The sequence below is a fragment of the Zootoca vivipara genome, chromosome 9 (assembly GCF_965207765.1).
Source record: "Zootoca vivipara chromosome 9, rZooViv2.hap1.1, whole genome shotgun sequence".
NCBI lineage: Eukaryota > Metazoa > Chordata > Lepidosauria > Squamata > Lacertidae > Zootoca > Zootoca vivipara.
This window is the reverse complement of record NC_142592.1, coordinates 43,141,932-43,169,865: the sequence shown is the minus strand read 5'-3', so window position 1 is coordinate 43,169,865 and position 27,934 is coordinate 43,141,932. Positions and strand designations below refer to the sequence as shown.

Below are 27,934 nucleotides of genomic sequence, written 5' to 3'. Positions count from 1 at the left end.
GTTCACAAGATAAATGTAATCTGTACTTTGTGGTTTTATTCTGTATTTTTATGCTGCGATTCTCAAATTTGATTTATACAAATTTATACAAATTTATACAAATTTATTTCGTATTTCGGGCTTGTGGATTTGTGTGATCAAATTCATGTTTTCTTTATGAGGCAATTGCTTCTTTTGACTGGTGGTACTTCTGAGTGATCGTGCTTAGGGTTGTGCTGTAAATACCAAGTGTTCCATGATATGCAGAAATTGGGCTGCGAGTAGCAGGATACTCTGCAAGCACTTGGGTCACTTACATCATTGCTGTTTAAGCCACAGAGGAGGAGGCACACACGGTTACCGACTCAGGATGAGAAAGGCTCGCCTTAAGGAATTCAAAACCAGAAGAAATATTTAGACCTTAAATGTAAACATTGCAACAGGTTGAAAGAAAAAACCAGGGAGGGAGGGAGAGAGGCAAGCTTCTTCTCCAATGCATGCTTTATGCTTGACTTGGGAAATACTTAAGTATCCACATCATTGTGACGATCAGGAAGAAGGGAAAGAGTCCTGAGGATGCTTCCCAACCATCTTGCACAGCACACCTGCTTCTCGGAAAAGTAGGACTGGAAAGTGTGGAAACACATGCCATCGTATGACCTCCCCGCAAACAAATCAGAATGGATCCTCAAACATGGTTTTATGTTCTTCATACTTGCGTTCTAATCTCTCATGGTGAGAAGCCAAAGAGAGCATTTGCTGTTGCTCTTTCTGGGAAAGAGACTGGGAAGGAGATGGGAGTTATAGAACTATGCAATGACTGAGCAATGTCTAGTCCAGAGCGTTCCAAACTTTTCATGTTGGTGACACGCTTCATCTTGCAACACAGTACTGTAGTTCAGTTTTACCAGGAAACTAGAGGTTTAACTAACCCCTTCCCAGCCCCGGGAGGAGTGTAGGGAGCAGCTGCGTGGCACACCTACACACTGCAGCTGACACACTAATGTGTCGCAACACACAGTTTGGAAAGCTCTTGTCTAGTCTCTACTACTCATTCCCCATTTGAGTGCTTTAAGTCAGTGCACCACAAGCATTGGGGAATGCATGCCATGAGCATCTAAACTAATATCTAGAAAGCCAAAACATAGATGCTTATCATTCTTCTGGTTTGATACTTTTTTCTCTCATTCTGCTACTCCTTTTCTCTCTTTCTCTGCCTGAGGTCCAGCAGCCTGGATCTGATTGAAACCTCTGCTCAACACAGAAAATCCTAAAGTAGAGCACAGCCAGCAAATGGCCATCTAGCCTCTGCTTTAACAGTGAGGAGGAGTCTCTGCACCTCCAGTGCACCAGCAGCTGTAAATGTATGGGCTAAGATCAGGCAATGGAAGAAAAGATCCAGTGTGCACTAGGGAAATGTCGTGCTCTCCTGGCATCTGCAGAGTTAATCAGGATTTGGGACACCTCCCCGAAGGCATCAATAGGCACCTGCCTTTATGGTTCCTTTCTTGAGCAGGGACACTGGATTGTCAGGAAGTGATCCTGTTGTGACCTATTAGCTGTTCTTATTCTCATTTACCAGAAGGCTTATAACTGTTGGAAGCCATCTACAAGGGGCCAGCAGCAGGAGAGCCGACCTGCTCATACGATTTTGTGTTGCCTAATGCATTAAGAAGCTGTGTAGAGCTCATTTGTGCATGCAAGTCCGTTGTTTGATTATTACGGCCATGTTGACACTATACATTTAAAGGATTATGATACCACTTTAAATAGCCATGCTCATGCCTTCCCGCAAAAGAATTCTGGGAGCTGTAGTTTGGGGGAAGCCATGGCTGTTTTAAATGTATGTTGTGCAGTGCATGTGGCCTTCATCACCAAATAATAGTGACTTGCCTGGGTGGAGCAGTCATCACAGATCAAAAGGACAGTGAGACTTCCCTATCATATCACACATCTCTTCCAACACCATGCTTTTGAATGGAAGCCATTCACATGATCAGCTGCGAGTCATCAAGTGATAACACCATCAAATGACAAGACATCAAGTAAAAGAACATGCATGTGTGAATCAGCCCTTAGAGGAAGGGAAGAGACGGGAAGAGCAGCTCCAGTAGATAAAGGGTTAGGGTAGGAAAGTCAGAATTTTCTGATTGCCACTTATGCCTTCCCTCTTTAAAAGCTATAATAAAGTATAAAACAATGGATTTTTTTTTAAAAAAGAAAAAGCTATTAAAAGAATTTGGAATCTTAAGTCCCATTAAAAATGAACAGAAGTGTGCAAATCACACAGCATTTCAAATGGCTTCGTATCGGGGGTGGAATGTTGGCTCATCATAAGGAGAAGAGAACCCGAACCTAGAATTTAGGCCTTTGTTGAATTAAGGAATCTGTTGGCAAAGGGCTGTCTTACTAGTGAAGGCTAGAGATCAGAGGCCAGAAGGCAGAAAAGTCAGTGGAACTTCCTTGTGGTTGCATGCAAAGACTAAAGGAATATTGGCTTGTGTATTCCAAGACAATCAATGGCTTCTCATGGGCAAATACCGCCACTACCAAGCAAATTTTAAAGCCTCCAGAATCCTGCTTATCAGAGCCCCCTTATCAAATCAATGATGGCACCAGCAAAATGGGAAAGGGGGGGGGGAGAAATGTTGGCAGTAGCAGTTCCACCAACAGTTTCCCATCCATAACATCAACCCCTGGCCTTCATCACACTGTTGTTGGGATATGGCCTACCACACCTTAACACACACACACACACACACACACACACACACACACACACACACACCAGCCTTCTTTTTGGAGGGCTTTGCCACTCACGGTATGAATCAGAAATAGTTTTACTGAAACAATGAAAAAACACTGTCACAATTTTCTTTTAAGTTCAGAAGGTTCCTTGCACGCATGCACACCCTCACACACGCTGCTCTCTCCCCAGACCAATTCAGACTCCAGGATGTTTTTGTACGGGGATAAAGATCTCCCACGCTGCCTCATTCCTTAAGTAGAATGGAGGAAGGGGAAGTAGCTTTCATGCTCCTTTGGTAGGGACCAGGACCTCTCACGCCTTCATCCTCTCCTCACAGATGTCAAAGCTCCACTTGGCTGCCCCTCCATGGACCTCGACCAGTTTTTCATCCCAGTGGATGATGTTGCCTCGCAGGTGGGCCGTGCAGTTGGCTAAGCCCAAGATCTCTGCTGGGGTCAGGACATGATCCCACATGTTGAACTGAGAAATTTCACCAACGAAGGCCTGAGTGGCATCAAATCTTCCACCCAATGCATCCTGTAGCATCAAGTTGGAGAAAAGGACAGACAAATAAAGGGCAGGCAATAAGACAGAGAAGAAAAATATATACGAGAAATTGAATACGAGGCCTTCCATGGGCTCTGCTGAATTATGGACCCTGTCACACTGCCATCCTCTGCAAGTGACAACGTTGGGTCAATTGGTTTCAAGGAGTTCAGGACCCTGTTTCGTTCTCATCTTTCCTTAGCAGTATGGCACAGCAAACTATGGAATAGCTTCGCTCTCTCCCCACCCTCTGCAAGTTTCTGCATGTCTAGTTTTTGCATTAAAATGCAAATTTCCAAGTGCTTCCATGCAGCAGTTTATTGCACAAGCAATAATGTGAGCTTTGCATCACATCCAGACAGCACTATCTTCTGACACAGTATATATTAGTTTCCTGTTTAATCCGGATTCGCCACTTCTGCCCAAAATCCCCAAAGTAAAAAAAACAAAACAAAAATGTAGAAATTGTACATCTGGACTGAAAATGGGGGCAGCGGTGGAATATAGGGTGGCATTTGGATGAGGGTGACATCATGTGGACTCTGCACAAAACTTGCATGCCAGAGCAGCACCAAGTTCACAATAAGCTGCCATGCAGACACACTATTGGAATTTTAAGAAACTTCTGTGGGCATTTTTTTTTGAACCACAACTCTATTAAATACACACTCCAAATCCAAACCAGAATCCCTGTGGGTTTAAAGGCTTCAAGGACAACACATGTGGCATGTCCAAGAGACCAGCTGGGGATCTCTTACACCAGGCATCCCCAAACTGCGGCCCTCCAGATGTTTTGGCCTACAACTCCCATGACCCCTAGCTAACAGGACCAGAGGTCGGGGAAGATGGGAACTGTAGTCCAAAACATCTGGAGGGCCGAAGTTTGGGGAGGCCTGTCTTACACCCAAGTTGTCAAATTTTGTTCCTTCGACCCCAAAGCTTGGGCAGGTCCTTGAATTACCGGTATGTTTAAATTAACAACTGCAAAGACAATACATGGATTAGACTCACCTGCTCCTGGCCCAAGATGATCACACCATGAGGTTTGACTGGATGCCAGGATGCCAGGTTATCGCCGGCCCCACGCTCCTCACCATTTTCATATGCTGACCATATGCCATCCCGTGTGATCCAGGTCAGGCAGATGTGGTGCCACATCCCAGACTTTAGACTCATGGGCAGCTGAGCCACCTGACAACAAAGCAGAAAAGTGCCTTAAAATTTACAGTGCAAATTGTTTTTTTTGGGGGGGAGTCTCCCACTGATGTCTTTTAGCATCACCTTCCCCAAAGCTGACAAGGTGCACATTATGGTCCTCTCTTGTTGGCTGCAGAACAGGAGTGGGTGACACATGCCTTTCTCCAAGCCTCTCTCTCTTAGGCCCTTCCCCAGTCCTGGTCTATGCCATCTTTGAGTGCTCTTTCTTGAATGTGTCAACCGTGATTATTCCTCCTAGCTGGGTGGGTGGAGAGATGTGTAGGTATAAACCTCTGGTTTATACTGTCCAAAGGTAAAAGTCACATCCACTGCTCCACCCACTTCTGCCTCTAGCCCCACCACCACCACCACCACAGGGGCATGCAGCCCTCCAGCATCCTGGCACCATGCCTGAAATTTGGAAATAGTTTGAAACCCCACCTCCCTTGACACAATGGGATGCTTCAGCCTATGCTGCTCCATCATCTTCTCGGATGACAGGGACCAGTGCAGCTCCAGCATTGCTTGCAGCAATGACATGGTTGCTGTCTCCTGTTCACTATGGCCCTGTCTTGGAGGAGATGTACCTGCCCCTGCCTCTCCCCACAATCTTGGCTGCACCTGCCAGGAGTCCTGAACCTGTGATTCTGAAAGTACTTACCAGGTGGAGTCTTGGGTTAGAACCTATTCCCTCCCACTTCATTTTAACAAGGCTGGTAAGTTCTGAGGGTTAGGAACTTAATTCATTCTGGAGGTCCGTTCTTAAGCTGAAACTGTTCTTAACATGAGGTACCACTTTAGCTAATGGGGCCTCCTGCTGTTCTCATCCTGAAGCAAAGTTCTTAACCCAAGGTACTCTTTCTGGGTTAGCGGAGTCTGTAACCTGAAGCGTCTGTACCCCGAGGTACCACTGTATATCCAGGGCTTCCCCCGCGCCAGAACTCACCAGAACTCAGTTCTGGCACTTCTCAGGTGGGCGCCATTGCCACTATAATAGAATAAAGGAGGTGCTCGTGGTGAGTTCTGGCACCTCTTTTTCTAGAAAAAAAAATAGCACGATATATATCTGTATCTCTCTAGATTCATTAATTACAGTTGGCTCTTGTTTTCCGAGCTGATGTCATTTTTCCTAATGGAGTGGGGCCTTTTCTCAACATAAGGAAGGTTAGTACATGTGTCTTCAAGATGCCCACGACAAAGTATTTCTCCCCTCCTTACCTTGTCATTGATTATCAGCTCCATGGGGTTATTTCCCCACTCCAGCAACACAAGCTCATTGGATTGTCCTGGTACTGAGTAGGAGAAAGGGGTGCCCACCCCTGCTGGGCCCTTAGATTTCAGCCACATGCAGACCGTGAAAGCATAAAGCTCAGGCAAGCTCTTCTTCATCCGTGCATACATATAGTTGTTTCGTACGGGGATGGTGACTTTGAACGCTTCCGGGTTGTTGAAGGCTGTAGTTTCTGGGTGCATAACAGAAAATTGGGGGGTGGGGGAGTGTCAAGAAAAACCAGTTGAGAAGAACAAAAGACCACAGACTCCAGAAATTCAAGACAGGCATTGCCAATACTACACAACAACACCATTGCAAAAATGGGTACCAGTTGTTATTGAACTTGGGTCAACCAGTGAACCTGACTGGCCGTAGATTCAGGACACATTGCATAATGATTGGGTCATGATTGGCAGCTAGATGGCTCGATTTCATTTATTAGACTTGCATATTGCTTTAGCTGCACACGAAAGTCTGAAAGCGATTTACAATGATTGTATAAGATACAATAGAATGTAATCAAACAGATGACACAATATGCAATGTCAGTATTCCTTGCGTATATTTAACTCTCCCTGCGTATATTTCAAAGGGGGGTTCAGCAAGTTAGGTTTGCCAGGGGCTGCTGCTTAGTTATATTATGACTATATGAAATCTCCAAATTCAGAGGCAGGGTGCCATTTTGTAGTTTTTACCCCTGTGTAGATTTCGGGAAACTAATGGGCTAGTTTGTCATGCTTGGCATTCATAGACTCATGCGTCTGGAATGGACTCAGGAAATATATACTATCTAATAGGCAATCACATATATGTAGCAACTTTGGGGCCCTCAGATTTGGCGCTCTTCCTTGCCAGGACTGACCATGCTCAAGCTCAGTGACCCGGTTCTGGAGGGCATCCAGCTCCTTCTCTACATCTTGCTGTTGCAAGTCATGGTTGTTGGGGACAGATGACCGGTCTTTCTCCAGAGCTAAAATCTTGGAGAGGATCTGCTCCTCTAGTTCTTCCATCTTGTTATGGATTGTCTCTTGAGCTGGCACAGGAGCAGAAGTAGCATTCATTCGGGCTGGAATATCCTGCTGCACACAAAGGAAAGATTATGATATACTGTATGGGAAAGTGTGTGTGTGAGAGAGAGAGGGAGAGGGAGAGGGAGAGGGAGAGAGAAAGAAATATCTCACACAAAAAGTATCTAGGCATAACATGTTAACCCAGCAAGAAAAACAGGGTGAAATCCTATTGTTCTAGGATTCAGCTCAGTACATAACACAGGGCCATGTTCTCTGGATGTTTCCAGGCTATTGTTGTTTTGGGGTGGGATTCTATCACATACAGGTACTGGTAAATTTAAATTGCACAGTTACCATTGATAGGGATTTCTTGCTCAACAAACCTTCTTCCCCCAAAGATCAGACTTTTTGTGATAAGGAAAGTGAGTGGGAAATACTGCTTTGGTGCAATGTCATCTAACATATCCTGCAAATGCACCAGAATGAATTACCAATGTCGTCTAACTTCCCTGCAAACAAATAAGGATGAATGCTCAATAATCAGGTTGTCTGGAAGTACCCTCAGAGGCCACACCCACGCTGCGCATTTAAAGCACACCAAACACACATTGAAAACACATCACTTCCCCACCCCCAAAGAATAATGGGAACTGTAGTAACAAACTACAGTGCTGGGAATTGTAGCTCTGTGAGGGAGCAGCAACCGCTCGCAAGATTCTTTGGGGAAAGTTATGTTCTTTAAATGTGTATTGAATGTGCTTTAAATGGATGGTTTGGGTCACTCAAACCAAGAACCTTTCTGTCTAGGCACTGATACCCCTTGTGGTGAACCAGACAGGTCCAGCCTAGCCAGGTGTTTCTGAGACAGAAAACAGTCCCATCTATGAGAGAGAGAGACCCTGATTCAATCTCTGACACCCCCATCTAAACGGGTCACATAATATTAGGTGATGAGCGAGTCCTCTGCCTGAGGTTCCCAAGAGCCATGGTCAGTCATAGAAAGCAATGCTGATCTAGATGGGCTGTTGGTGTGGCTATACAAAATAGCTTCATACAGCTTAGAGACTGGAGGAAGAAGTTGTTGATGGTAATGGTTTTATTTTTAGTTGCTTTGGACGCTTTGATTTAGAGTAAAAGTGAGCAACAATCACTTGAAACTCAAACAAGCTCCGTATCTCTTCCTTGAAGAGTTTTCTTATACAACATGGGAAGTGTCTGTATAAATCAGGGGTCGGCAAACGTTTTCAGCAGGGGACTGGTCCACTGTCCCTCAGACCTTGTGGGGGGCTGGACTATATTTTGGAAAAAAATATGAACGAATTCCTATGCCCCACAAATAACCCAGAGATGCATTTTAAATAAAAGGACACATTCTACTCATGTAAAAACACCAGGCAGGCCTCACAAATAACCCAGAGATGCATTTTAAATAAAAGGACACATTCTACTCATGTAAAAACATGCTGATTCCCGGACCATCCGTGGGCCGGATTTAGAAGGCGATTGGGCCACATCCGGCCCCCGGGCCTTAATTTGGGACCCCTGGTATAAATGACTCTTCCTCGTCTTTCCACAGGATTCAACATGGAAAAATCAGTCAGTGGAACTCCATTCTCTCAAAGGACACTTTTCTCATAAAAAAGGAAGGAAGGAAGGAAGGAAGGAAGGAAGGAAGGAAGGAAGGAAGGAAGGAAGGAAGGAAGGAAGGAAGGAGGGAGGGAGGGAGGGAGGGAGGGAGTAGTCAGACATGGAGAGAAACGGGATTACAGTTTTTCCCTAATGAGGATGAAGAAGTGTGCCTTTTTTCTGCTGCTTCGAGGCAACGCCTGCCATTTTGACATTACATAGTAGTTCTGTAATCCTCTTAGAGCTCTATGAACTGTGTGAGTCTGTGTGCTGAGAGGTCACAGCAGGCATTACATAGCTACGGTATAGCTAGGGTGGGGAGCAGCACCCACAGCTGGAGGCAAGTCCTCCTTATTGTCTGCCCATGCCAACCTGCCAGGGTGCTTGCACAAAGGGAACCCCAGGTTTTAAAGCTAAATGTTTGTTGTCTGTCCACCAGCGGCAAGTGTGATGAATTCAATGGTGGTTCTGTGCTGCAATTAGGTGCATCCTTTCAGCACACCCAAACTCCATCAACCTTTAAGACAAACAGCCATGCCTTTGGGTACAAATGACCATTGTCCTATTTACACTATGGCAGTGGCGTACTGTGCATTGCCAGTACCCGGGGCAAGGCAAGGATTGCGCCCCCTAACCTCATTGCTGGTATCGTGCGGGAGGCAACAGGCAGACTTCACTCACTGCACCCCTGCAAAAGCACCTCCTGTTTCTCCAAAGACAGTCCTGGGTTGGCTGGCAAGGAAAGCTGCCTGATCAGAAGGTCTTGCTAGCTTGAGAAAAGCACTGCCCTGGATCAAGACATGTCATTTGTGGGAGAAAGAAAGCTTACCTTTTCTGTGACTTGTAAAACTGTATAGATCACTGCCCAGAAAACACTGAGTGGTATATAAATGTTGCAAGCAGACCAATGAGCAGGTAAGCAAGCTGTGCTCAGACAGCCTCTCCAGGAGTATACACACACCATATATTTGAAGGCCATTTAAAGCTCATGACTTCCCCCCATAGGATCCTGGGAACTGTGGTTTGCTAAGGGTGCTGTGGATTGTAGCCCTGTGGGGTGAACTACAGTTCCCAGGATTCTTCAGGGGGAATCATGTGCTTTTAGTCTATGAGCTTGCCTTTCCTCCTGGGCTGTGCTTGGGGGTTTTGGTGGAAGAATGGAGTCAGGAGGCTTCCATGATCTAAGGACCTAAGGAAGAGGAGAGAAGGGAGGCATGACTCAAGTAGTCATGCAAGGCAAGGAAAGAGCAAAAGAGAGGGGATGGAGAGAAGCAAGGGAAGAAAGGCAAGGGGGAAGGGGCCTTCTCTCCTCCCCATGACATTTCACAGGCCATTAGTCATTGCCTATTCCTCATTGTATTCCTCATTGTTGCCATCAGGACCAGGCGTAGCCTTTTTGCCAGCCTGTGTGAGAGGAGAGAAGTGAAAGCCAAAAGGTTTGGGGGAGATCTCTGTCTTTGAGGACTCCCTGTTGTGCTCATTTATTACAGCGAAAGCTCATCAAAGGAAACAGGCCTATTATTCCACCACATTTCTGCCCTTTGATGAGGTGCTCCTAGAGCCCTTGCCTCCTAATTACTGCTATGGCTGCTTATCTCATCATTATTTCAGGCTATGTTCCCTCTTATGCCAAGTGAAAAAGCAGGCTGCCTGTAATTCCTCATAAGTTAATAGGGTACATCCATTGAAAACCGTGTTTTGTCTGCTATGGTGGTGGAGCTTTCTAAAAGGAACTCAGGTTGCAAAACTGAGGCTCCACAAAGGAGGCGGTGAGCCTGGTAGGGCTTCATGAGGCCCTGGAGGCAGAAAAGGTTTCAGCCCACTCTGAGAAAGTTGCTCACCTGAAATGTTCAGGGGTGTTGTAACTTCTGCCCCGCCCTGCAGACTTATTGTCAAGATCAGGAGAGGATACCCACAAAACTATTGGGTTCCCCATCTCAGCATTATTTTACTGTGCTCCTTGGATGCTCACCCTTTTGATTCTAGGAATCAAAAAATGTACACCTGAAGAAGAGGCGGCTCTCTGATGTGAAATGTGTATGTGAAAGACAAACTCATGCTCAGCTCTTGCACTCCCAAGTTGGCCTGAGACAAGGTCATTGCGCTAAAGGCCTCTAGATAATCACAGCTTAATTCATTACTTGGGGAGAGGGCATCTGAGAGTATGACCAGCTCAGGTGAGCTGAGCGGCAAGGAGGGAAAACGTGTTAGTTCAGAACCGGCCTGCGTTGTCAACTGTGCTTTACTTTCTCTGCCCTCGCCTCTCAATCCAGGTAACACAGTTTCCTCAGTTGCCTGTTTATCTTACTTTTACGTAAGTGATCTGTGTCAGTCGCTTGCTGCTTGCTGCCTTCCAGATGCTTTTATGTCTGCCCTAGTTTCCCAGCTGAACTTTCTAAATACCTTTTAGATTTGCAACTATGGATACTCGGGAAATGCTTTGTTTCCTTTCTATCCTGTCTTTCTCCCTTCCGTGGGCCCAAGGCAAGTTACACATTCAGTGGAACACTCTATCCATTAAAACAATGTAAGAATCAGGAATGAAGCACCATAAAACCCTTCAGTGGAGCAAAATCAAAACCATCTCAGAGGGGAAGGAGCTCCACAACTGCAGTGCCTCCATGAAGAAGGTCCTATCCTTTGTAGCAACCAACCTAATTCCTGAAGAAGGCAGTATTGGTGTCCTAAAGGAAAAGGGGCCCCTGACCATCAGGTCCAGTCGTGTCCGACTCTGGGGTTGTGGTGCTCATCTCGCTCTATAGGCCGAGGGAGCCAGCGTTTGTCCGCAGACAGCTTCCGGGTGATGTGGCCAGCATGACAAAGCTGCTTCTGGCGAACCAGAGCAGCGCATGGAAACACCGTTTACCTTCCCACCGGAGCGGTCCCTATTTATCTACTTGCACTTTGATGTGCTTTCGAACTGCTAGGTGGGCAGGAGCTGGGACCGAGCAACGGGAGCTCACCCCGTTGCAGGGATTCGAACCGCCGACCTTCTGATCAGCAAGCCCTAGACTCTGTGGTTTAACCCACAGCGCCACCTGGGTCCCTTATTGGTGTCCTACCAGGGCCCTTTTAGCAGAGGGCCTGAATACACGAACATGACTGCACTGCATGATGAGGATCTTGGCTGTAGATGGTTGAGCTCTGTGTTGTGGTTCACTATAGGAGCTCACTGGAGGGGGAGGGGGAAGAAGAGGAAGGATAACTTTATTCATTTCACACAATTTATGCACCACTTGATTGTAAAAATCCTCAGTGGTTTACAGAGGAGGAGGAGGAGGAGGAGGAGGAGGAGGAGGAGGAGGAGGAGGAGGAGGAGGAGGAGAAGAAGAAGAAGAAGAAGAAGAAGAAGAAGAAGAAGAAGAAGAAGAAGAAGAAGAAGAAGAAGAAGAAGAAGAAGAAGAAGAAGAAGAAGAAGAAGAAGAAGAAGAAGAAGAAGAAGAAGAGCTGGAAGACAGTGAGTGAGCCAAGGAAGTGACGAAGTCTGGTGGAAGGAGATTCTTAGTTGATGGCTGTAACAGCTGCCAGCATCTATTGCTATACAGTCACCCAGAGGCTTCTGAGTATGAGGAGACTGTCATTCATGGGCTCATGTGTGAACCAGGGCTGCAGCTTCCTGAGAGTCAGTCCTGTTGGACCGCTGTGCGTCTCCATTGTGATCACTGCTACACGTGGAATGGAGACATATGTCTGACACATAAAGTAAAGACGTGCTCTGGAGACGCAGTTGCCCAAGGCTCATGCACATTCTCAGTGCCACGCTTCCCTGCCATATATGTGGCACAGAGACATGTGAACAAATGGGTGCTTGTTTTTCCTGTAAGATGGGAAGCAGCCCTCAACAAGAAAAAGAGAAATTATTTGGATTTGCTTGGCATCTGTTATGCTGCATGTAACATTTATAGGGCCGGTTATGTAAGTGTGCTGGGCAGTGGATGCTGCAAGCACATTGATTCGTTTTTAGCCTCATCTCCACTTTAACTTTGGAAGTTCAGAGCAGTTTACATGGAGTTCCCAGGGAGATTCCCATCCTGGAAGATCCAGGATACACCTACTTCACTTTAACAATGCTCAGCATCACATGTCCTCAGACCATGTTCCCAAATGTGGTTGAGACAGCATAAGAAGATAAGAGCCTGATACATCAGGCCAATGGTGCATCTAGTGTGGCATTCTGTTCTTACAGTGGCCCATACAAAACCCACAAGCAGGACCTAAGCACAGGAGCCCTCTCCCCTCCTGTAGTTTCCAGCAACTGGTATTCAGAAGCATTATTGCCCCTGGCTGTGGTTAGTAGCCACATGGTTAGTAGCCTTGGTAGCCTTATCCTCCATAACTTTGTCTAATTCTCTTTTGGAGCCATCCAAATTGGTGGCCATCACTGCCCTCCTGAGAAGTGAGGACCATGGTTTAACTATGTGCTGTGTGAAGAAGTACAGTGGAACCTCGGTTTATGAACACCTCGGTTTATGAATTTTCAGTTTATGAACGCCGCGGACCCATCTGGAACGGATTAATTCATTTTCCATTACTTTCAATGGGAAAGTCTGCTTCAGTTTATGAACGCTTCAGTTTATGAACAGACTTCCGGAACCAATTACACCCATGCTTCAGTTTATGAACGCTTCAGTTTAAGTACTCCGCGGACCCATCTGGAATGGATTAATCCACTTTCCATTACTTTCAATGGGAAAGTTTGCTTCAGTTTATGAACGCTTACTCCGCGGACCGTCTGGAACGGATTAATTCACTTTCCATTACTTTCAATGGGAAAGTTCGCTTCAGTTTATGAACGCTTCAGTTTATGAACAGACTTCCGGAACCAATTGTGTTCATAAACCGAGGTACCACTGTACTTTGTTAACATACCATTCTGTTTCCTTGGATGTGCATGTTAAAAGTATGTGTGATGTATGAAGTGGCCTTGAGACTCCGAGGAAGCTATAATCCTCGTTCACACATGAGTTTATCCATGACCCTTCCACATCATCAGAAGGCTCAGGGTGACTGCAACAGCTATTGATTCTGATAGGAGTTGCAACTGTTCATTCACTATGAGCCCCTTTCCAGACGTTTTGCACTGCTTTCAGGGGTTACAGAGCTTAGCTCCAGAACTTATTTGCTTAGCCCTCCTAGCTATTCTACGTACCAGAGCTCAGCCTGGGAACATTTAAATTAATAATGAAGGACTAGTGCAATCCTGCAGTGAGTGCATACAAGTTCATTGCTCTGACACTACACTGCTCAGCACACAAATAGACCACTCCTGAGCAGGTATTTGTGAACCAGCTCTCGGCTCTAGCTGTTAAATTCCTGCATCGCAGGGGGTTGAATTATATGACCCTTGGGGTCCCTTCCAGTTCCATTCTATGATTTTAAGCAACGCAATGTGGAGGGGGACCCAATTTCTTCCTGAGCTGGGTTCCTGTCCCTGGTCTTCGTTTTGCCTTGTTTGACCCTGAATGAATAAAGACAAACTTGCAATCTTTTCATTTAGCAAGAGTTGGGTGCCGTTAGATGATCTTCCCACTCACTCCAACTCTATCTTGCTAAGATGAAGAGCTGCATTGTTCCTGGGCCCATAGAAACTGGCTTAATTCCCCCCTCCGGTTCTCTACAATCAAGGAACGCTTCAGGTAACACTTATGTGATTAATCATATTAAGGTTTTCCAAAGTGATGTGGGAATCAAACCATCGCCTCTGTAGGCAAAATAAGGCATGGAGCATACTGTGGAGAACAAAAGGGCTTGGATGGTGCCCTTTCCAAAAAGAGAGAATTGACAGGGAAACGCTTCATCAGGAAATGAGAGGAGGGCAATTCTGCTCCTTTATTCCCCCTGCTGGGTGTTTCTCTATATTATCATGCCTCTGAGGGGAGCAAAGAAGAAGAAGAAGCTTCAATTGCAATTATGACAACTGAATCATTGGCATTAACAAGAGATATGTGAGGTCATTGGCTCTCTCCTGCCAGGTTTGAAGCCTGGATTGGTTTCTTTGGTGAGTGGCACTATTCTAGTTTTAATTCACTCAATGCCCAAGACTCATGCTGTGTCCCCGAGAGGCTGTTCCTCCTTGTATTAAATTAGCTGGCCATTGGGGAGATGCTTCCGGGTCTCCACACACACCTTTGCTCTGCTTTGCTTTTGCCCCCATTACATCTGGGCTTTTTCCCTGCAGGATATGAGATGCACAGAATGTGGCCTGTTCAAATGCCATCCAGGTAGAGAATAGACAGATCCACAAAGAAAAGAGACGATTGGGAGAACTAAGCAGTGACAGGGACAGATGAAGAGGAAGGATAAAAAAAGTCATTATCCCTGCCCTCCCTTTGGGAATGGCAAAGGGAGGGATGATTTCTGATAAGAGCTTATGTTTGCAGATGGTTCAATTGTGTTGCCTGCTGGTGGCCTGGACCTGCCTTCTCCCTTTTTTGTTTTGCTATTGATGCTGCCAAGCGACTGGAAAGGTTTTCTGATCCATTGAGTCTGGCTGGTTTTGACAAAGGGTGCAGAGATACTGTCTGCTGCACCCTTTGATTGTTCCAGTTCTGGATTTAAATGCCATGTCCCTGTTTTTCATGTATGACTCCATCTGTTAATAGAAAAAAGGGTTTTTCACTTTTGTTACTCTCGTTAGCGTCAAGGCAATCTGTCCTACATTGAATAATGAAAGGCTTCCTCACCTCCACCCCACCATCTCATTCCATTTTCTGTCTCTGTAATCTCTCTCTTCCCTTTCTCATTTCTGTCATTGCCCTTACTAAATGAATTTCTTGCTCCTATACAGTTCATTTTTCTTCCTTCTGCTCTCCAGTACCCCAATTTCCTATCATTAATAAGGAATTGCAGTCCTGGCTCTTACACTGCCAAGGAGATGAACAAGATTTGTGCCTACATATTCAAAGTATTCGCGTTATACCACCAAATATTACTTCTCCCTTCGTGATAGCTGCAAGGGAAAGTCTATCAACTTTTCCTGCTTTTCCTGACAGCTGACTCAATTTGGGCAGGTCTAAGCACTGCCCTTTAATGGCACCCAAAACATGCCATTGGAGACTGATGTTTCAAGTCTACATTGTGGTTTTACACACACACACACACACACACACCCTGCTCCGCCCCAGTGCCAGCAAAAATAGAACAATAAATGGTTTAGAACAAAAGAATGATCTATAAAGGATCTAGCTTGAATCTAAATTTAGATTATATTAATTTGCTCCAGTGAGCTTATGGTTAGTGACCAAAGGCCCATAAAAGAAAGTGAATTGAACATTCATTAAAAATTATTGACAAATTACGGAAAATTGTAAATAGTAATGAAAGCTAACTATATAAAAATGCTTACATGATAAATGAAACAAGTACTGTGAGGCTACTATGAGCACTAAACAAAGGAAATACATGAAGAAATTATAAATGAAAAATGAAATACAAGAAAACAATTATCCTTCTAAACACCCTCCTTCCAGTCCTGTTAACCGAAAAGCAATAGGAAAGTTTCACTCTCTTATAAAGGCATTCTAAAACAATGTAGGAAAAGTTACTTAAGATTTTAAAGTAAGAGACAATGGGCTTTGTGGAATAATGAGTCAAAGGTCCATATATACCAGACTTGGTATAAGATTCTCGAGCAAAAATAATACATGAGGATTAGGTTTAAAAAAAGGGGGGGGGAGAGAACCCTAAGAAAAAATTAGGCTCTATAAGACCTATCCTGACAGTACAAGTCCCCTCTTAGCACAGAAAATTTCCCCAAAGAAATGCAAAAAGCACAGATCTCTATCTCCCAAGCTAGCACACCTTCAGGGAAGGTGCTGTTGCGGGAATAAAGATTAACCACGTAGGCTAAAAATTGTAAGTAAGACAACATTCAGAGAGAGAAAAGTGTCCTCCCCACTCTCCAATAAAATGCTCCAGTTCTTTATGTGTTTCTCTAATATAAAATTCTTTCACATCAAACATTTCCCCACATTCTGATAGATTCTCCTTGACTTTGTTTTCTTTGTTTCTCAATCTCATCCTTTCATTGCAACTTGCCTTTCTTATAAAATCTAAGACATAAATTCTGCCTGAGCTTGGAAGAAGACCTAAGAAGAAGCTAATATTGTACTGTACTTTCTTAAACTAGCAGCACAAAACAAAGGCTTCTGTCTCTAATCAGGGATGAAAATATTGGTTAATATAAAAATAAGCTAATGCAGCAATTATACAGAGTACAGTATAGAGGCGAACACTTGGACAATTATCAGACAACAAGGGAAGACATCACTCACTACAACCTTAGAGAGCCCATTAATATCTTATATCTCCATGTTTCAGCTCATAACAGCTGCTTTCCAGTTTAATCAGAGATACAGGCAATGCTTAAAAACTGAACAAGAAGTGTGTTGCATCAAAAAGTACCCCAAAATATAAGTGTATCAAGGTAATAAGATTGCTCATTCCCAATTAAACAGACATTCTGTGTTGTTCCAGCAAAGGCTTCAATGTGTCACAGAGAGAAATTATTTCATTTTTCTTGTTTTTATTTGGAACAGGGAGTAACCAAAATTCAGCTGTCAATGAGCCCTTTTGGTGCTGCTACTAGAGAACTGTAAACCATTCAGTCACCCATCTTCAAAGGAAGAGATACGGCTCATGGCTATGTTTATCTCACAGTCTGTATGGTTGGAAAAGGACTCTTGCAGCCTTCAGGCTAGGCATATGATTATCATGGCTTCGTAAACCCAAACTTTGGTTCATACAATATGAAGATCTGCCCTTTCTATATATAGCAATCAAGAAAAGAAGCCCAGACAGGAGTTTATTAACATACCTTGCCTAAACCCTGCTTATTCATTTGCCAAAATGGCTTCCTCTTATAACTCGTTAGTTTAATATGCAGGTGCGTTGCATAAAGTTTCCCAATTACACATAACAAACTAATTGGGCAATAATTTGCTGGATAAGCTTCAGAACCTTTCTGTCTGCATAATAAAATCAGAAGGATGTTGTCAGGCTGCAGTTTACATGGCTGCTGATAGGCAGCTGCACAAATGGTAGCAGGATGACAGAGCAGGAGGTAGGTGACCTAGCGTCAGAAACCATCTTGCTCCTCTGCTGTTTTTCTTCTAACAGTGATACTGTTGTTTTGGTCTCTGACAGCAGCATCAGAGGCCAAGGAGGATGGTAGTGGCAGCAGAGTAAGACAAGGTGCAGTTTAGGCAAGCTGTAAGGGTGGGTTTGGCAAGGTCTAAAGGCAGGTGGGGACCCAGGTGGCGCTGTGGGTTAAACCACTGAGCCTAGGGCTTGCTGATCAGAAGGTCGGCGGTTCCAATCCCTGTGACGGGGTGAGCTCCCGTTGCTCGGTCCCAGCTCCTGCCAACCTAGCAGTTTGAAAGCACATCAAAGTGCAAGTAGATAAATAGGAACCGCTACAGCGGGAAGGTAAACGGTGTTTCCGTGTGCTGCTCTGGTTCGCCAGAAGTGGCTTTGTCATGCTGGCCACATGACCTGGAAGCTATACGCCGGCTCCCTCGGCCAATAATGCGAGATGAGCGCACAACCCCAGAGTCAGTCACGACTGGACCTAATGGTCAAGGGTCCCCTTTACCTTTACCTTTAAAGGCAGGTGGGAGGATTTGTCAAGGAGTAAAAGGAAGAAAGGGGGTTTGGTGAGGTGTACTGTAAAGGGAAAGGAGATGGTGTTGGCCAAGTATAAAGAGAGTGGAGATTGTTACAGGAGTAGGTGATAGGGTTGGCTAGTGAAATAAGTGGGAGCAGCCCCTAGTTTTAAACATGTGGGCAATTACTGCAGTGCTCCAAGCCTTAGCACTCTTCCTGTAAAGTCAATAGATGTAAATATAGCTACCAGCAGAAGAGACCACAAGGTAACATTTAATTCCAAAAATTCTGGTGGTATAGAATCTATTCCCAGTGCTTTTCTATTTCTTAACTGGCGGTCAACTAATTACTCCCCTTTGTGAAGCTCGCTTCACCTTTTTCAGATGGACATGGAAGTGTACTACTTTCTACAAAGAGAGATGCTCCTATTATGAGTTGAGCCAAATTGGCAGGTAACAATGTACACCCAGCAGCTCCCATTGCATTCCCAGCAGAGAGATTATTAGTAAATCCCAGCATTCTGGACAAATGGGAACTGACTGTGTGATTTTGCAAATTCAGACATAATAATTGCCCAGGGATTGAGCAATGCTTAGAGGCTGAATTCCCCAAGCAAAGCTGGAAAGCTTTTTGCACCTTGATGAGGACAGAACATGTCAGATATTTCACCCTCAGCTGAGCCTGCTCTGTAAATCACCAGGGAGTTTTGAGCTCTCCAGATCTCATGGCCTAAAGCCTTTCTCTCTCCTATGCCCAATTATCTTATTGAAACCAATGTGGGTTGGGTGGTATTTATCAGAGAATATTTACCGGGGGGTGGGGAGGAAAATGTTCAGAATGCATATTTTAAAAAGCTGTTGGGTGATCTCATAATTTCCCATCTGCTGAAGCAAGGGCGGGGTGTGGGGATTTGCGTATGATTCTTGGCTGCCAAGCCATCAGAAAGATTGAAAGATGCCAGGTAATATTAATCATGTGAAATGTCAACGTCTGGAGTGGGGGGAAAGCGGGGAGGGTGGGGGGGGGAGAAAAGCACTCTCTGCTTTTGCAATATGTGAGTTTACTTAGATGGGATTAATTTCATTCCTTGTCAGTTGCACACATTTATCTAAGGAAATCAAAAGCCTTCAGTTATTAAAGCATCAGAAAATCCACTGTCCGAGACTTTCACAGGCTAAGGTAAAAGAAGACTGCTTCACGAGCTCACACCCAACTTCTTAGAAGCTTTATTGGTTTGTTGTGGTTCAGTTGGGGACTTATGAGATGCATCCTGCTCCCACCTTTGCAGAGGTTCCCCTGGTAGCTGAAACAGTAATAGAATCACAGAAATGTAGAGTTGGAAGGAGCCCAAAGGGTCATCTATTCTAACCCCCACTATGCAGGAATCACAGCTAAACAATCCCTGACAGATAGCCAGTCAACCTCTGTTTAAAAACCTCCAATGAAAGAGAGTCCATCACCTTCCAAGGTAGTCTGTTCTACTGTCAAACAGCTCTTGCCATCAGGAAGTTCTTTCTAATGATTAGTTAGGATCTCCATTCTTGTAATTTGGGCAGAAAACCAGCTTGCTCCTCCTACATGTGACAGCTCTTCAGATATTTGAAGATGGCTCTCATATCACCTCTCATATTCTTCTCTTCTCCACGCTAAACACATCCAATTCCCTCAACTGTTCCTCAGTCACACGATGTGCTGGAGTTTCGAAAGCTTAACAGAGCTTGCAAAGTGTGGGATGTGATAAGAATATGTGATAATTAAGAACATGATGCCCCTGGGTAAATCTCAGCTTAGCCACAAACTCATTAGGCGGTTTTAAGAAAGCCACCATCTCTTCACCTCAGTCATATTATGGGAATATAATGGTGACTTACGTTGACGGTTTGGTCTAAAGATTATGGATAATAAGTAATACAGTCAAGTCTTACAGGGTTGTTCTACAGCAGGAGCCTGTGGCCATGCAGATTTTGTTGGGCTCCAGTTCCTATCAGCCAAATGGTCAAAGACAATGGGAGTTAAAGTTAGCAACTTCTGGAGAGCCAAAGGTCTCTCTCATCCCACCCCATTCTAAAAATTAGTGTCAGGGCCAGCCCAGTCATTAGATGGGGTGAGGCCACTGCCTCAGGTAGCAGAAGCCCCCAAGGTGGCCTTCCCATGGATGCCCCACTTGCCCTGCTGCCTCCAGCAGTGAGGGAGAAGCGTTGCCTTCAACGGGGCCAATTTCAGCCAAGATTTTGCTGATTTGGGCTGAGATCTCACTCAAATCGCCCGAGATCTTACGACGTGCACAATATCTCACCCAAAATTGATGCTGCTTCTCCTCCAGCAGCAGAGGCGGCAAGGCAAGCGGTGAAGGCAGCAGTGGCATGTAGGCGGTGGAGGGAGGGGCAGCAGGGCAGGGCAGCACTTCCTGTTCCGCCTGAAGCAGCAAAACGGGACATGCCACCCCAGCATCAAGCTCTGCCCAGAGGTCAGAACTGCAAAATTGTGTACAGACATGCACAGGCGTGCCATCTATGCTGAGGGCCCCACCCCCCAGATTTCAATGAAGGTCCTGGGCCCCCTCAAAGCTCTGTGGCATCCCCACAGACACACCGCAGGCTGTTTGCACGACACATCAGTGTGCCCCGTGATGTGTGTGAGTAATGTCAGCACACTGCAGGGCATGCTGATGCCATGTGTGCGCACTACAGGGCGTGCACACACAGCGTGGTGGTGTCATGTGGCCCCAGGCCCCCTCAGTCATGGGGGCAAGATGGACATGCATAAATTCAGCACTGAATCTAATGGAAAAATACACACAAGGAGTACAGTTGTTGTGAGACACAGGTAGCCTCCTGTCTAGAATTGAGCTTAGAGAGGGTGTCCCCCACCCCCACCACATTATTTGAGAAGTCGGATTGGCTGGCCGTTGTGGGCCCCTCCACACTGGTGTTCTATTGCAGGTGTATTCTGCATTAGTGACGGATTTATTCTGCTTTAGCTTGCTTCGTGATGCTTCCCCCAGTGTTACCACATTATTGCTGCCTGGAGTGGTTCTAAGCACTACAAAACTGGGACTGAAACATACCAGAACATCTGTGGTATGTTATGGGATCTCAGCAGGAGAATGCAGAGTATGCATTGAATGGAAATGGTGCGGTGTGACCAGCCGAAATCTTTTGCAGGCAAAAGCTGTATTGAAAGCAGGAACGTGTGCGACTGCTGTGGTAGCCTCATGAGCACAAACCACCATGAATGAGCAAGAAAAAGGATGTGGGGGGGGGCTGCACCAGTCCACGGGGGGTGGGCAAGTTAGTGGAGAAAAAAGAAATGGGAGCTTTTAACAAATACAGTAAAGGAACAAGTGCAATTTTAATTAGATAATCATACGAGGCACTTGGAAAGAACCCCACCCAAAGAATGCATAGCTTGGGTTGTATCTGGTTGTACCCATGCTCAGAATAGACCCACTGAAATTAATGGACACGAATAAGGTAGCTCCATTGATTTCAATGGGTCTGCTTTGAGGAGGACTTAGCTGTATACAACCCCGCGTCTGTAGGAAGCCCAGGAAGGTGGAACATACACCGGATGCAAACTTTGGTTGAAAAGTGCACCAAATGGACTCTTGACTTGCCCACTGTCACCCTAGTATCAACCTGATCAGAAATTAGATGCTAATCTCTAAGAAGAAACCAGCAGAAATTAGTCATGGTTAATGGGATTTAAGATAGTCTCAATTAAGGCTGCAAGCAGGGAGCCAACTGGGTGAAAAACGAGGGCAGAAAAGAAAGAAAGGCTAGTGAGCAAATTAAACCCAGTATGATTTGTTTCAAAGAAAATGCAGTTAGGATTGTGCTGCATGTTCTGTTTTACGGCTTTCGGTGGGATAACTAATCAAATTAACCATTACATGGTTGCTTGTTTCTTTTCTCCCCTTCCCCAAGAAGCGGCCTCAGAAGCTGCAGTCTGGTTAACCTATGGTTACCAGAATTTTTTCAATGAATCCGGGCACAATTTTTTAAAATTTTTTTTGAAGCTGAGTAGCAACAGGGAGTGGTGAGTGGTGGTGAGCCAAAATACCTTGGGTATATTGTACAGAGATGCAAAGCCCTTCTTTTGCACGCTGTGAAACATAAATGCACAGAGTTTTTTAAAAACTGGGCAACAACGCACCACCCACCCATGACTCCCAAGCCTTCCCCGATGGTCTGCCCCCTTCCCCCTTTGTTTTGACAGATTGGGGGAGGCTCGGGAGTCGCGGGCGGGTGGTGCCCAGTTGGGGGACAAGGTGCGCAGTTTCTCTGCCGGGCAAGGTGCAAACCCCTTCTTTCACACCCTGTGAAACATAATGCACAGAGTTTTAAAAAAAACTGGGCAACGGCCAGCCGGCCACGACTCCCGAGCCTCCCCCGATCAGTCAAAACAAAGTGGGCAGGGGGCAGGAGATCTGTACTGCCGCACATTCCTGGTTCCCCTTCTGCAGTGGCGGCGGCAGTGGCAGTCAACAGCCCGGAGCCAGCCTGGTAGCGCAGTTGGCTCTGGCTGGCTTCAGGAGTGGCTCACTGCCCCCTGCTGTGGCGCCCACCATTTTTCCTCACCAGAAGCCCCCATATGATGTGTTGCGCACAAAACACATCATATAGGGACTACCGGCGAGGAAAAATGGTGGGTGCCTCGGCAGCAAGCAGCTCTTGAAGCCAGCCAGAGCCAACTGCGCTACCAGGCTGGCTCCAGGCTGTTGAGGCTGCCTGACATGTTTCCCGGGGACAGATTTGCAAAGCTGGGGACGTCTGGTAACCCTAGGTTAACGCATTCACTATTTGCTCAAAAGCCATCCACAAGCAGCTTTCCCTCTGGTGGGTAACAAAACCTGGGGGGTCCCCAGTTTGGAACAGGCAGTTTTGAGCAGGCAAGTGGCAGGGGGGCAGGGATTAAGAGTCCTCTCTTTCTACTGCTCTTCCACTCCTGATGTCAGCCTCCAAGCCAGCTTTTCACTAAAAAGAAAAGTACACACAACTGCCTTATACCATAGTTTAGCCCTTCACATTTGAGCTGGATTGTGACCTCAGGTGAGTCCTTAAGGGGTTTAGTCATTACTACGGTACCATAAACCACATTGATCTGGGATTATGATCTGGGTCATAAAAACTGGAGCACTTCAGTGTGAATTAAGATCCAAAATCTTTAATAGGTATTTGGTAAATCATCCCCAAATCCTGTTATGTCTCACAGTCATAACACAACACATAGATTATACTAATAATCTTATTTGAAATCCCTTCTCAAATTTCTGCAAAATCAATGGATGCTCTCTAACGTATGTCAGCACGCAGATAAAAAGTCTGTGGGGAAATCGAGTGAAAGTTTAGTAGTGTTAATTCCATTTGATTTCAGTGGGAGATAATCAAGCATGCATTCAATTCCTCTTTAAAAACTTAAATGTGTTTAAATTTGGCTCTATGGGCCTGTTATTAAGAGGCTGTTTTAAAAGAAAATCAAACTAGTGTTTCACTTACTTGAATTTTGTTTCTCTGAATTCTTCAGTAAAAGAACCCTTCTCAGTATTTCATGAGGAAACTCAGAGCAAAATTTCCAATGCCTGCACAAGCTGCTATACCCGTGGTTGACTGGGTCAGACATTGTTCATTGCTTTTCCCCTGAATTATTAGTTGGGAATGGAAATAACCTGACTTGCCAGCTTGCAAAGATCCTGGAATCTTAGAACTGGAAGATGCCAAAGGATCATGCCCTGAGGCAGAACCACCCACCTATCAGGCACCCGTTTAGACTGCAATCCTGTAAAGAAATTTAATAAATGATGATGGTGAGTAAGCTCTATTGAAACCAGTGGGACTTTCTTCTAAATAAACATGCATAGTATCACCCTATACCAGGAGGAGAGAAATAGATTCTTCAGCACCTCTAGCATGATTGGCGTGGGCATGGGCATTCTGCACAATGTCAGATTTCTTCTAGACACTCTGCAGACAAATCAGTCACATGAACCACCAGGGCTTTCCACCATTAAGGGATCTTGCATGAAAGTGCTGTCTGAAAGGAATGAACCATCAGTGCTGCCTCTTATCTTGAACTACTTATGAATATACCCATCCATATAGCCTAGCTCACAAGCTGGCCAGGTGGAATCCAAGAGAGAAGTGCATTGCTTAATGCAGCCTGACTGGGACTTACGTGAGCTATGGTTCAAATCATCTAGGGAACAACTGTCTCTGGAAAGGAATGGAAGCCAGCATCTGATGAGCTTCTTAGAGCAGAGAGTGTTCCATTAACTGGGTGTAAGGACCAAGAAGGTTCTCTCTCCAGTAGTTAACTGCCTTACCTCAAATGGTGGTGGTTAGGGTGGGGCACTGAGAAGAGGGCTTTTGGAGATTATTATGAATGTTTGGGCAGGCTATGACTTTACCCAATGACTATGTACAGTACCAGATCTCACAAATTCTAAAAGGAATTCAGCCTGGAAGGAATTTAACCAGTGTATAATTACTAACCATCCAACCTTTGCTTTAAAAAACCAACAAAAAACCAACAATCCTGATGTATAACGGAAAGCGGGGGTACAAACAGTGTCTTCTTGCTAACTTCTGCCAGGATCCAGGACCACAGGAGGCTCTGAACCAGAGATTTAGTCTGGGCACCAGCATTAAAGTCTGGCCAAAGGAGAAAATTGCAAGGCTGGTTGCAGATGTACATAAAAATCCAGCAGTGAACCTACTGTAGAAACGTGCGCACAGTTTTCTGTTGGTACACATGCATCCCTGCAAATGTAAACTGTGAAAGCAATAAAAGCATGTGTTTGCCAATATCTTTGACATGAATTTACTCATCAGAAAGGTGGGATTGGTTTCCACTCCTTTGGGAGCGTGCACTCAGTGGCAAATAATATAACGTGCAAATTGCCCCTCTCTGATTAGGAACCCTGATCTCAGCATCAGCTACCAAAAGCACATCCACAGAGCATGGGAGTTCAAAGCTCTTTCCCTCCCTCTCCCTTTCTCACACAGCCATAAAGCAGAAAACATCTCTCTAGGGAAACATCAGCAGTAGCTCTTTGTGTGAGGTTTGCTCTCATCCATCTGTAATCAGGCAGGAGACAGAAATCTGGGGCAAGGATTCCAAGATGAGTAATAAGAGAATCCTGCGGGTGGGGGTGGGGACGTGTGGGGAAGGCCCTAGGGCCAATATCTTGAATTTACAGGGGTGTGAAATAATATCTAGCTTCATCAAACAACTTTCTAGATAGTGTGATTTTTAAAAAACCAAAGACAAAATGACCTAGTGGCAGAGACACCAAGCATTTTACACTGACCTACTGGTAATGCCATGTGCAGTGCAGGAGTTGACACTGGAGTAGAACTATGTCGTTTACTTTAATAGAGTTCTTAACAGGAACAGAAGAAAATAATAACTGAATCCATCTCCAAGAATTTATTTTGTTGCCTTTATTAATCTGAGTAACTAGTGGGAATGCGGGTAGCAAGCAATGCGGCATGAAAATAATAAAATTAATGTTTTAAGCAATTAATAACACAGAGACAGGAGTGTGCTCGTTGGGAATTAAAGCAATAATTAGTTCAAAGCAAAACTGAATAGGATTTGGATCCCCTAATGCAGTATCAAATTTCATAAATTTCTACTATCAGGTGCTCTAATATGTAACATGCTCCCAGGTGTTTCATAATATATAGTATTTCAACAGAAGAGAAGAAAACTCTGTCTCCCGAGAATTAATTAAAATGTGACTAGAAAGAAAATGTGCTCTGGTGATAGGGACAGAATGGCTGTGGGATGTGCAATGATAATCTGACCCAAGCATGTGTCTATTTGGTTTTTGGGGTTTTGTTTTATCTCAATATATCTGTTTTTTCATCTGCTTGTATGCACATTTCTGTACGTAGCCTATTTCTTTAACAGGTAATGTTTGTGAGCCACCGTAAAGAGATTGCTTATAGAGAGTACTAGAATGCAACTCACACGTATGTGCTCAGTGCAACAGCCAAGTATTCATTATCCCCTCACTACACACACACACACACACACACACACACACACACACACAGTCATCCTCCACCCCAAGTCCCAAACCTAGACACACACATCTTACCCAGTTAATGCCAAGTGATTTACCAGAGCATACCACAGCTATGATTAAATTACATGAATTTAAAACGCAATTTAAGAGCAACAACCTTACGGGCAGAAGACGTAGAGGGGAACATGACTGTTCACAAACTAATAGCCTATCGTTATGGGAGAAAGAGTGCTCCCATACACAATTTAGGTGATGGTCTTGTGGGGGGAGGTAATTAAAAAATATTGGCAGAGAGAGAGAGAGAGAGAGAAACCATGAACAAGGAGATGCAGTAGTAATAATGGAGAGAAACCTGCCTGGGGCTGAGGGTATGTGTGCCCATCATCTTCCCTGCAGTATTTACCCTGAAGTTAATTTATTTTAGCAAGATGAAGTTGCCATCTGTCCTCTTGCTATGCTGGAAGTGGGGCTGCAGTTACTTCCTAGCAGATCTTGGTTTTCCTCTTGTGAGTCTCCCCTAACCACTGTCTACTTAAAAGTAGGCTTTTAAGTGCCTGATAATAGAACTCCTGATTACAGCAAAGGAGGTAAAAGTAACGTGTGCATAAGGCAGAGGGGAAGCAAAGGGATGGGATAGTAAAGGAGAGGGAGAACCTAAAACGAACGGGCTTACGAAGGGCGGTGCATTTTCATTTTTACCTCTATCTTGTCGATCCTGTCTTTCAGCGACCTGACAGCCTCCTCGAGCTCCTGAATCATGGCCGGCGAGTCCCAGGGCAGGTCTCCCATGGTGTCTTGCCTGGGGACGCCCCAGACGGAGGGGCTATCCTGGAAAGTAAGTTCAAGGCCGTTCTCGCACCGGCTCAGCTTGGTGGTCAGCTCCCGGATGGTCTCCTGGTCAATGAGGATCTGGTCTTTCTGCTGCTGCGCCGTCAGCCGCAGCTGCTCGGCCGTGCTCTGGAGAAAGAGCAGCTCTTCGCTGGCGGCGGCCCCGGGGCTGTCCCCTTGCGGGCTTCCCTCCGACGGGCACTCGACGGTCAGCGGGGTGCACAGGAAGCGGCTGAAGAGCTGCTGGTGCTGCTGCGGCCGGGCGCTGGCCAGCAAGTCCAGCAGCGCGTCGTGGGGCCCCGCCGAGAAGCCCCCGTAGGGGCTCTCACCAGCACCATGGAGAGCGCCCAGCGTCTTGTCCGCCGAACCCGAGGCGGGCAGCAGGGCCGCGGCCGCGGCGTTGGAGCCATTGTCAGCACCTTGGAGAGCTCCTTTGCCGCCGGCCGCAGGGTAGACGCTCGCGATGATGCAAATGATTGCACCAAGGAAAGCCAGCATCCCTGCGGCCAGGAGCACCACCAGAAACTTCAGGGTGGCAGCTTCGAGGGGGACCCCAGCCAAGAGAAAGCGGCACCCCGAGGGTGGGAGCTGGGGGTGGGGGAGAGAAAGAGAAAAGGGGCGGGAGGGGAAAGCGGCACGAGGTGGGGGAGAGAGGAGCCGGGGAGCTGGAGAGAGAGGACGGGCTGCTGGAGAAGCCCCGGCTTCCTTCTGCCACTTGAACCAAGGCTGTTGATTATATCTTGATTGGAGAGCGCGAGCGGGGACGTCATCGACTCTTCCTCTCCAGGCCCCTCCGGCTGCTGTCTCGTAACCCTTTCCGCGCCGGGAGGAGCGGAGGAAGGGCGCTCTTGGTGCTGCCTTGAAGAATCACCAGTTCTCTCTCTCTCTCTTTCTCTCTCTCTCTCTCTCACACGATCCAGCTGGGAGCGCCTCTTCTCTTGGGAAAGGGGAATGAAACCGCGGTGCCTGGGATTGTTTCCCGTCGGATTGAGATGTAAAGAGAGCAGCGTGATGACGATCGAGAGCTGGCAGTGAAAGGGCGAAGAGGAAACACGAGAAAGTCACGTTTCCTAGTTGCTCTTTGCTTGGTC

At 45.8% G+C, this 27,934-nt stretch overlaps 1 protein-coding gene across 2 annotated transcripts; it reads right to left on the bottom strand.

The window, feature by feature from the left end:
- Positions 1-50: 50 nt before the first annotated feature.
- On the bottom strand, positions 51-27,724 carry NPTXR (neuronal pentraxin receptor). Of its 2 annotated transcripts, none has more exons than XM_035127516.3 (5): positions 26,715-27,724; positions 6,607-6,823; positions 5,690-5,934; positions 4,286-4,465; positions 51-3,265 (listed from the first exon to the last, which is right to left on the bottom strand). In XM_035127516.3, the coding sequence occupies exons 1-5, from the start codon at positions 27,339-27,341 to the stop codon at positions 3,041-3,043; spliced, it is 1,494 nt and encodes a 497-aa protein (XP_034983407.1). In that variant the 5' UTR covers positions 27,342-27,724; the 3' UTR covers positions 51-3,040. The 2 variants fall into 2 exon arrangements, with proteins under 2 accessions (XP_034983407.1, XP_088532779.1); XM_088676653.1 differs by having other exon boundaries at positions 6,607-6,820; positions 26,715-27,572.
- Positions 27,725-27,934: the final 210 nt, after the last annotated feature.

Excerpts from the sequence above, each read along its gene's own strand:
- NPTXR (XM_035127516.3), bottom strand. The coding sequence starts at position 27,341 with ATGCTGGCTTTCCTTGGTGCAATCATTTGCATCATCGCGAGCGTCTAC. Across the intron at positions 6,824-26,714 it reads ACAGGATCGACAAGATAGAG|CAGGATATTCCAGCCCGAAT; the intron begins GTAAAAATGAAA and ends CTTTGTGTGCAG. Across the intron at positions 3,266-4,285 it reads TCATCTTGGGCCAGGAGCAG|GATGCATTGGGTGGAAGATT; the intron begins GTGAGTCTAATC and ends TTGATGCTACAG.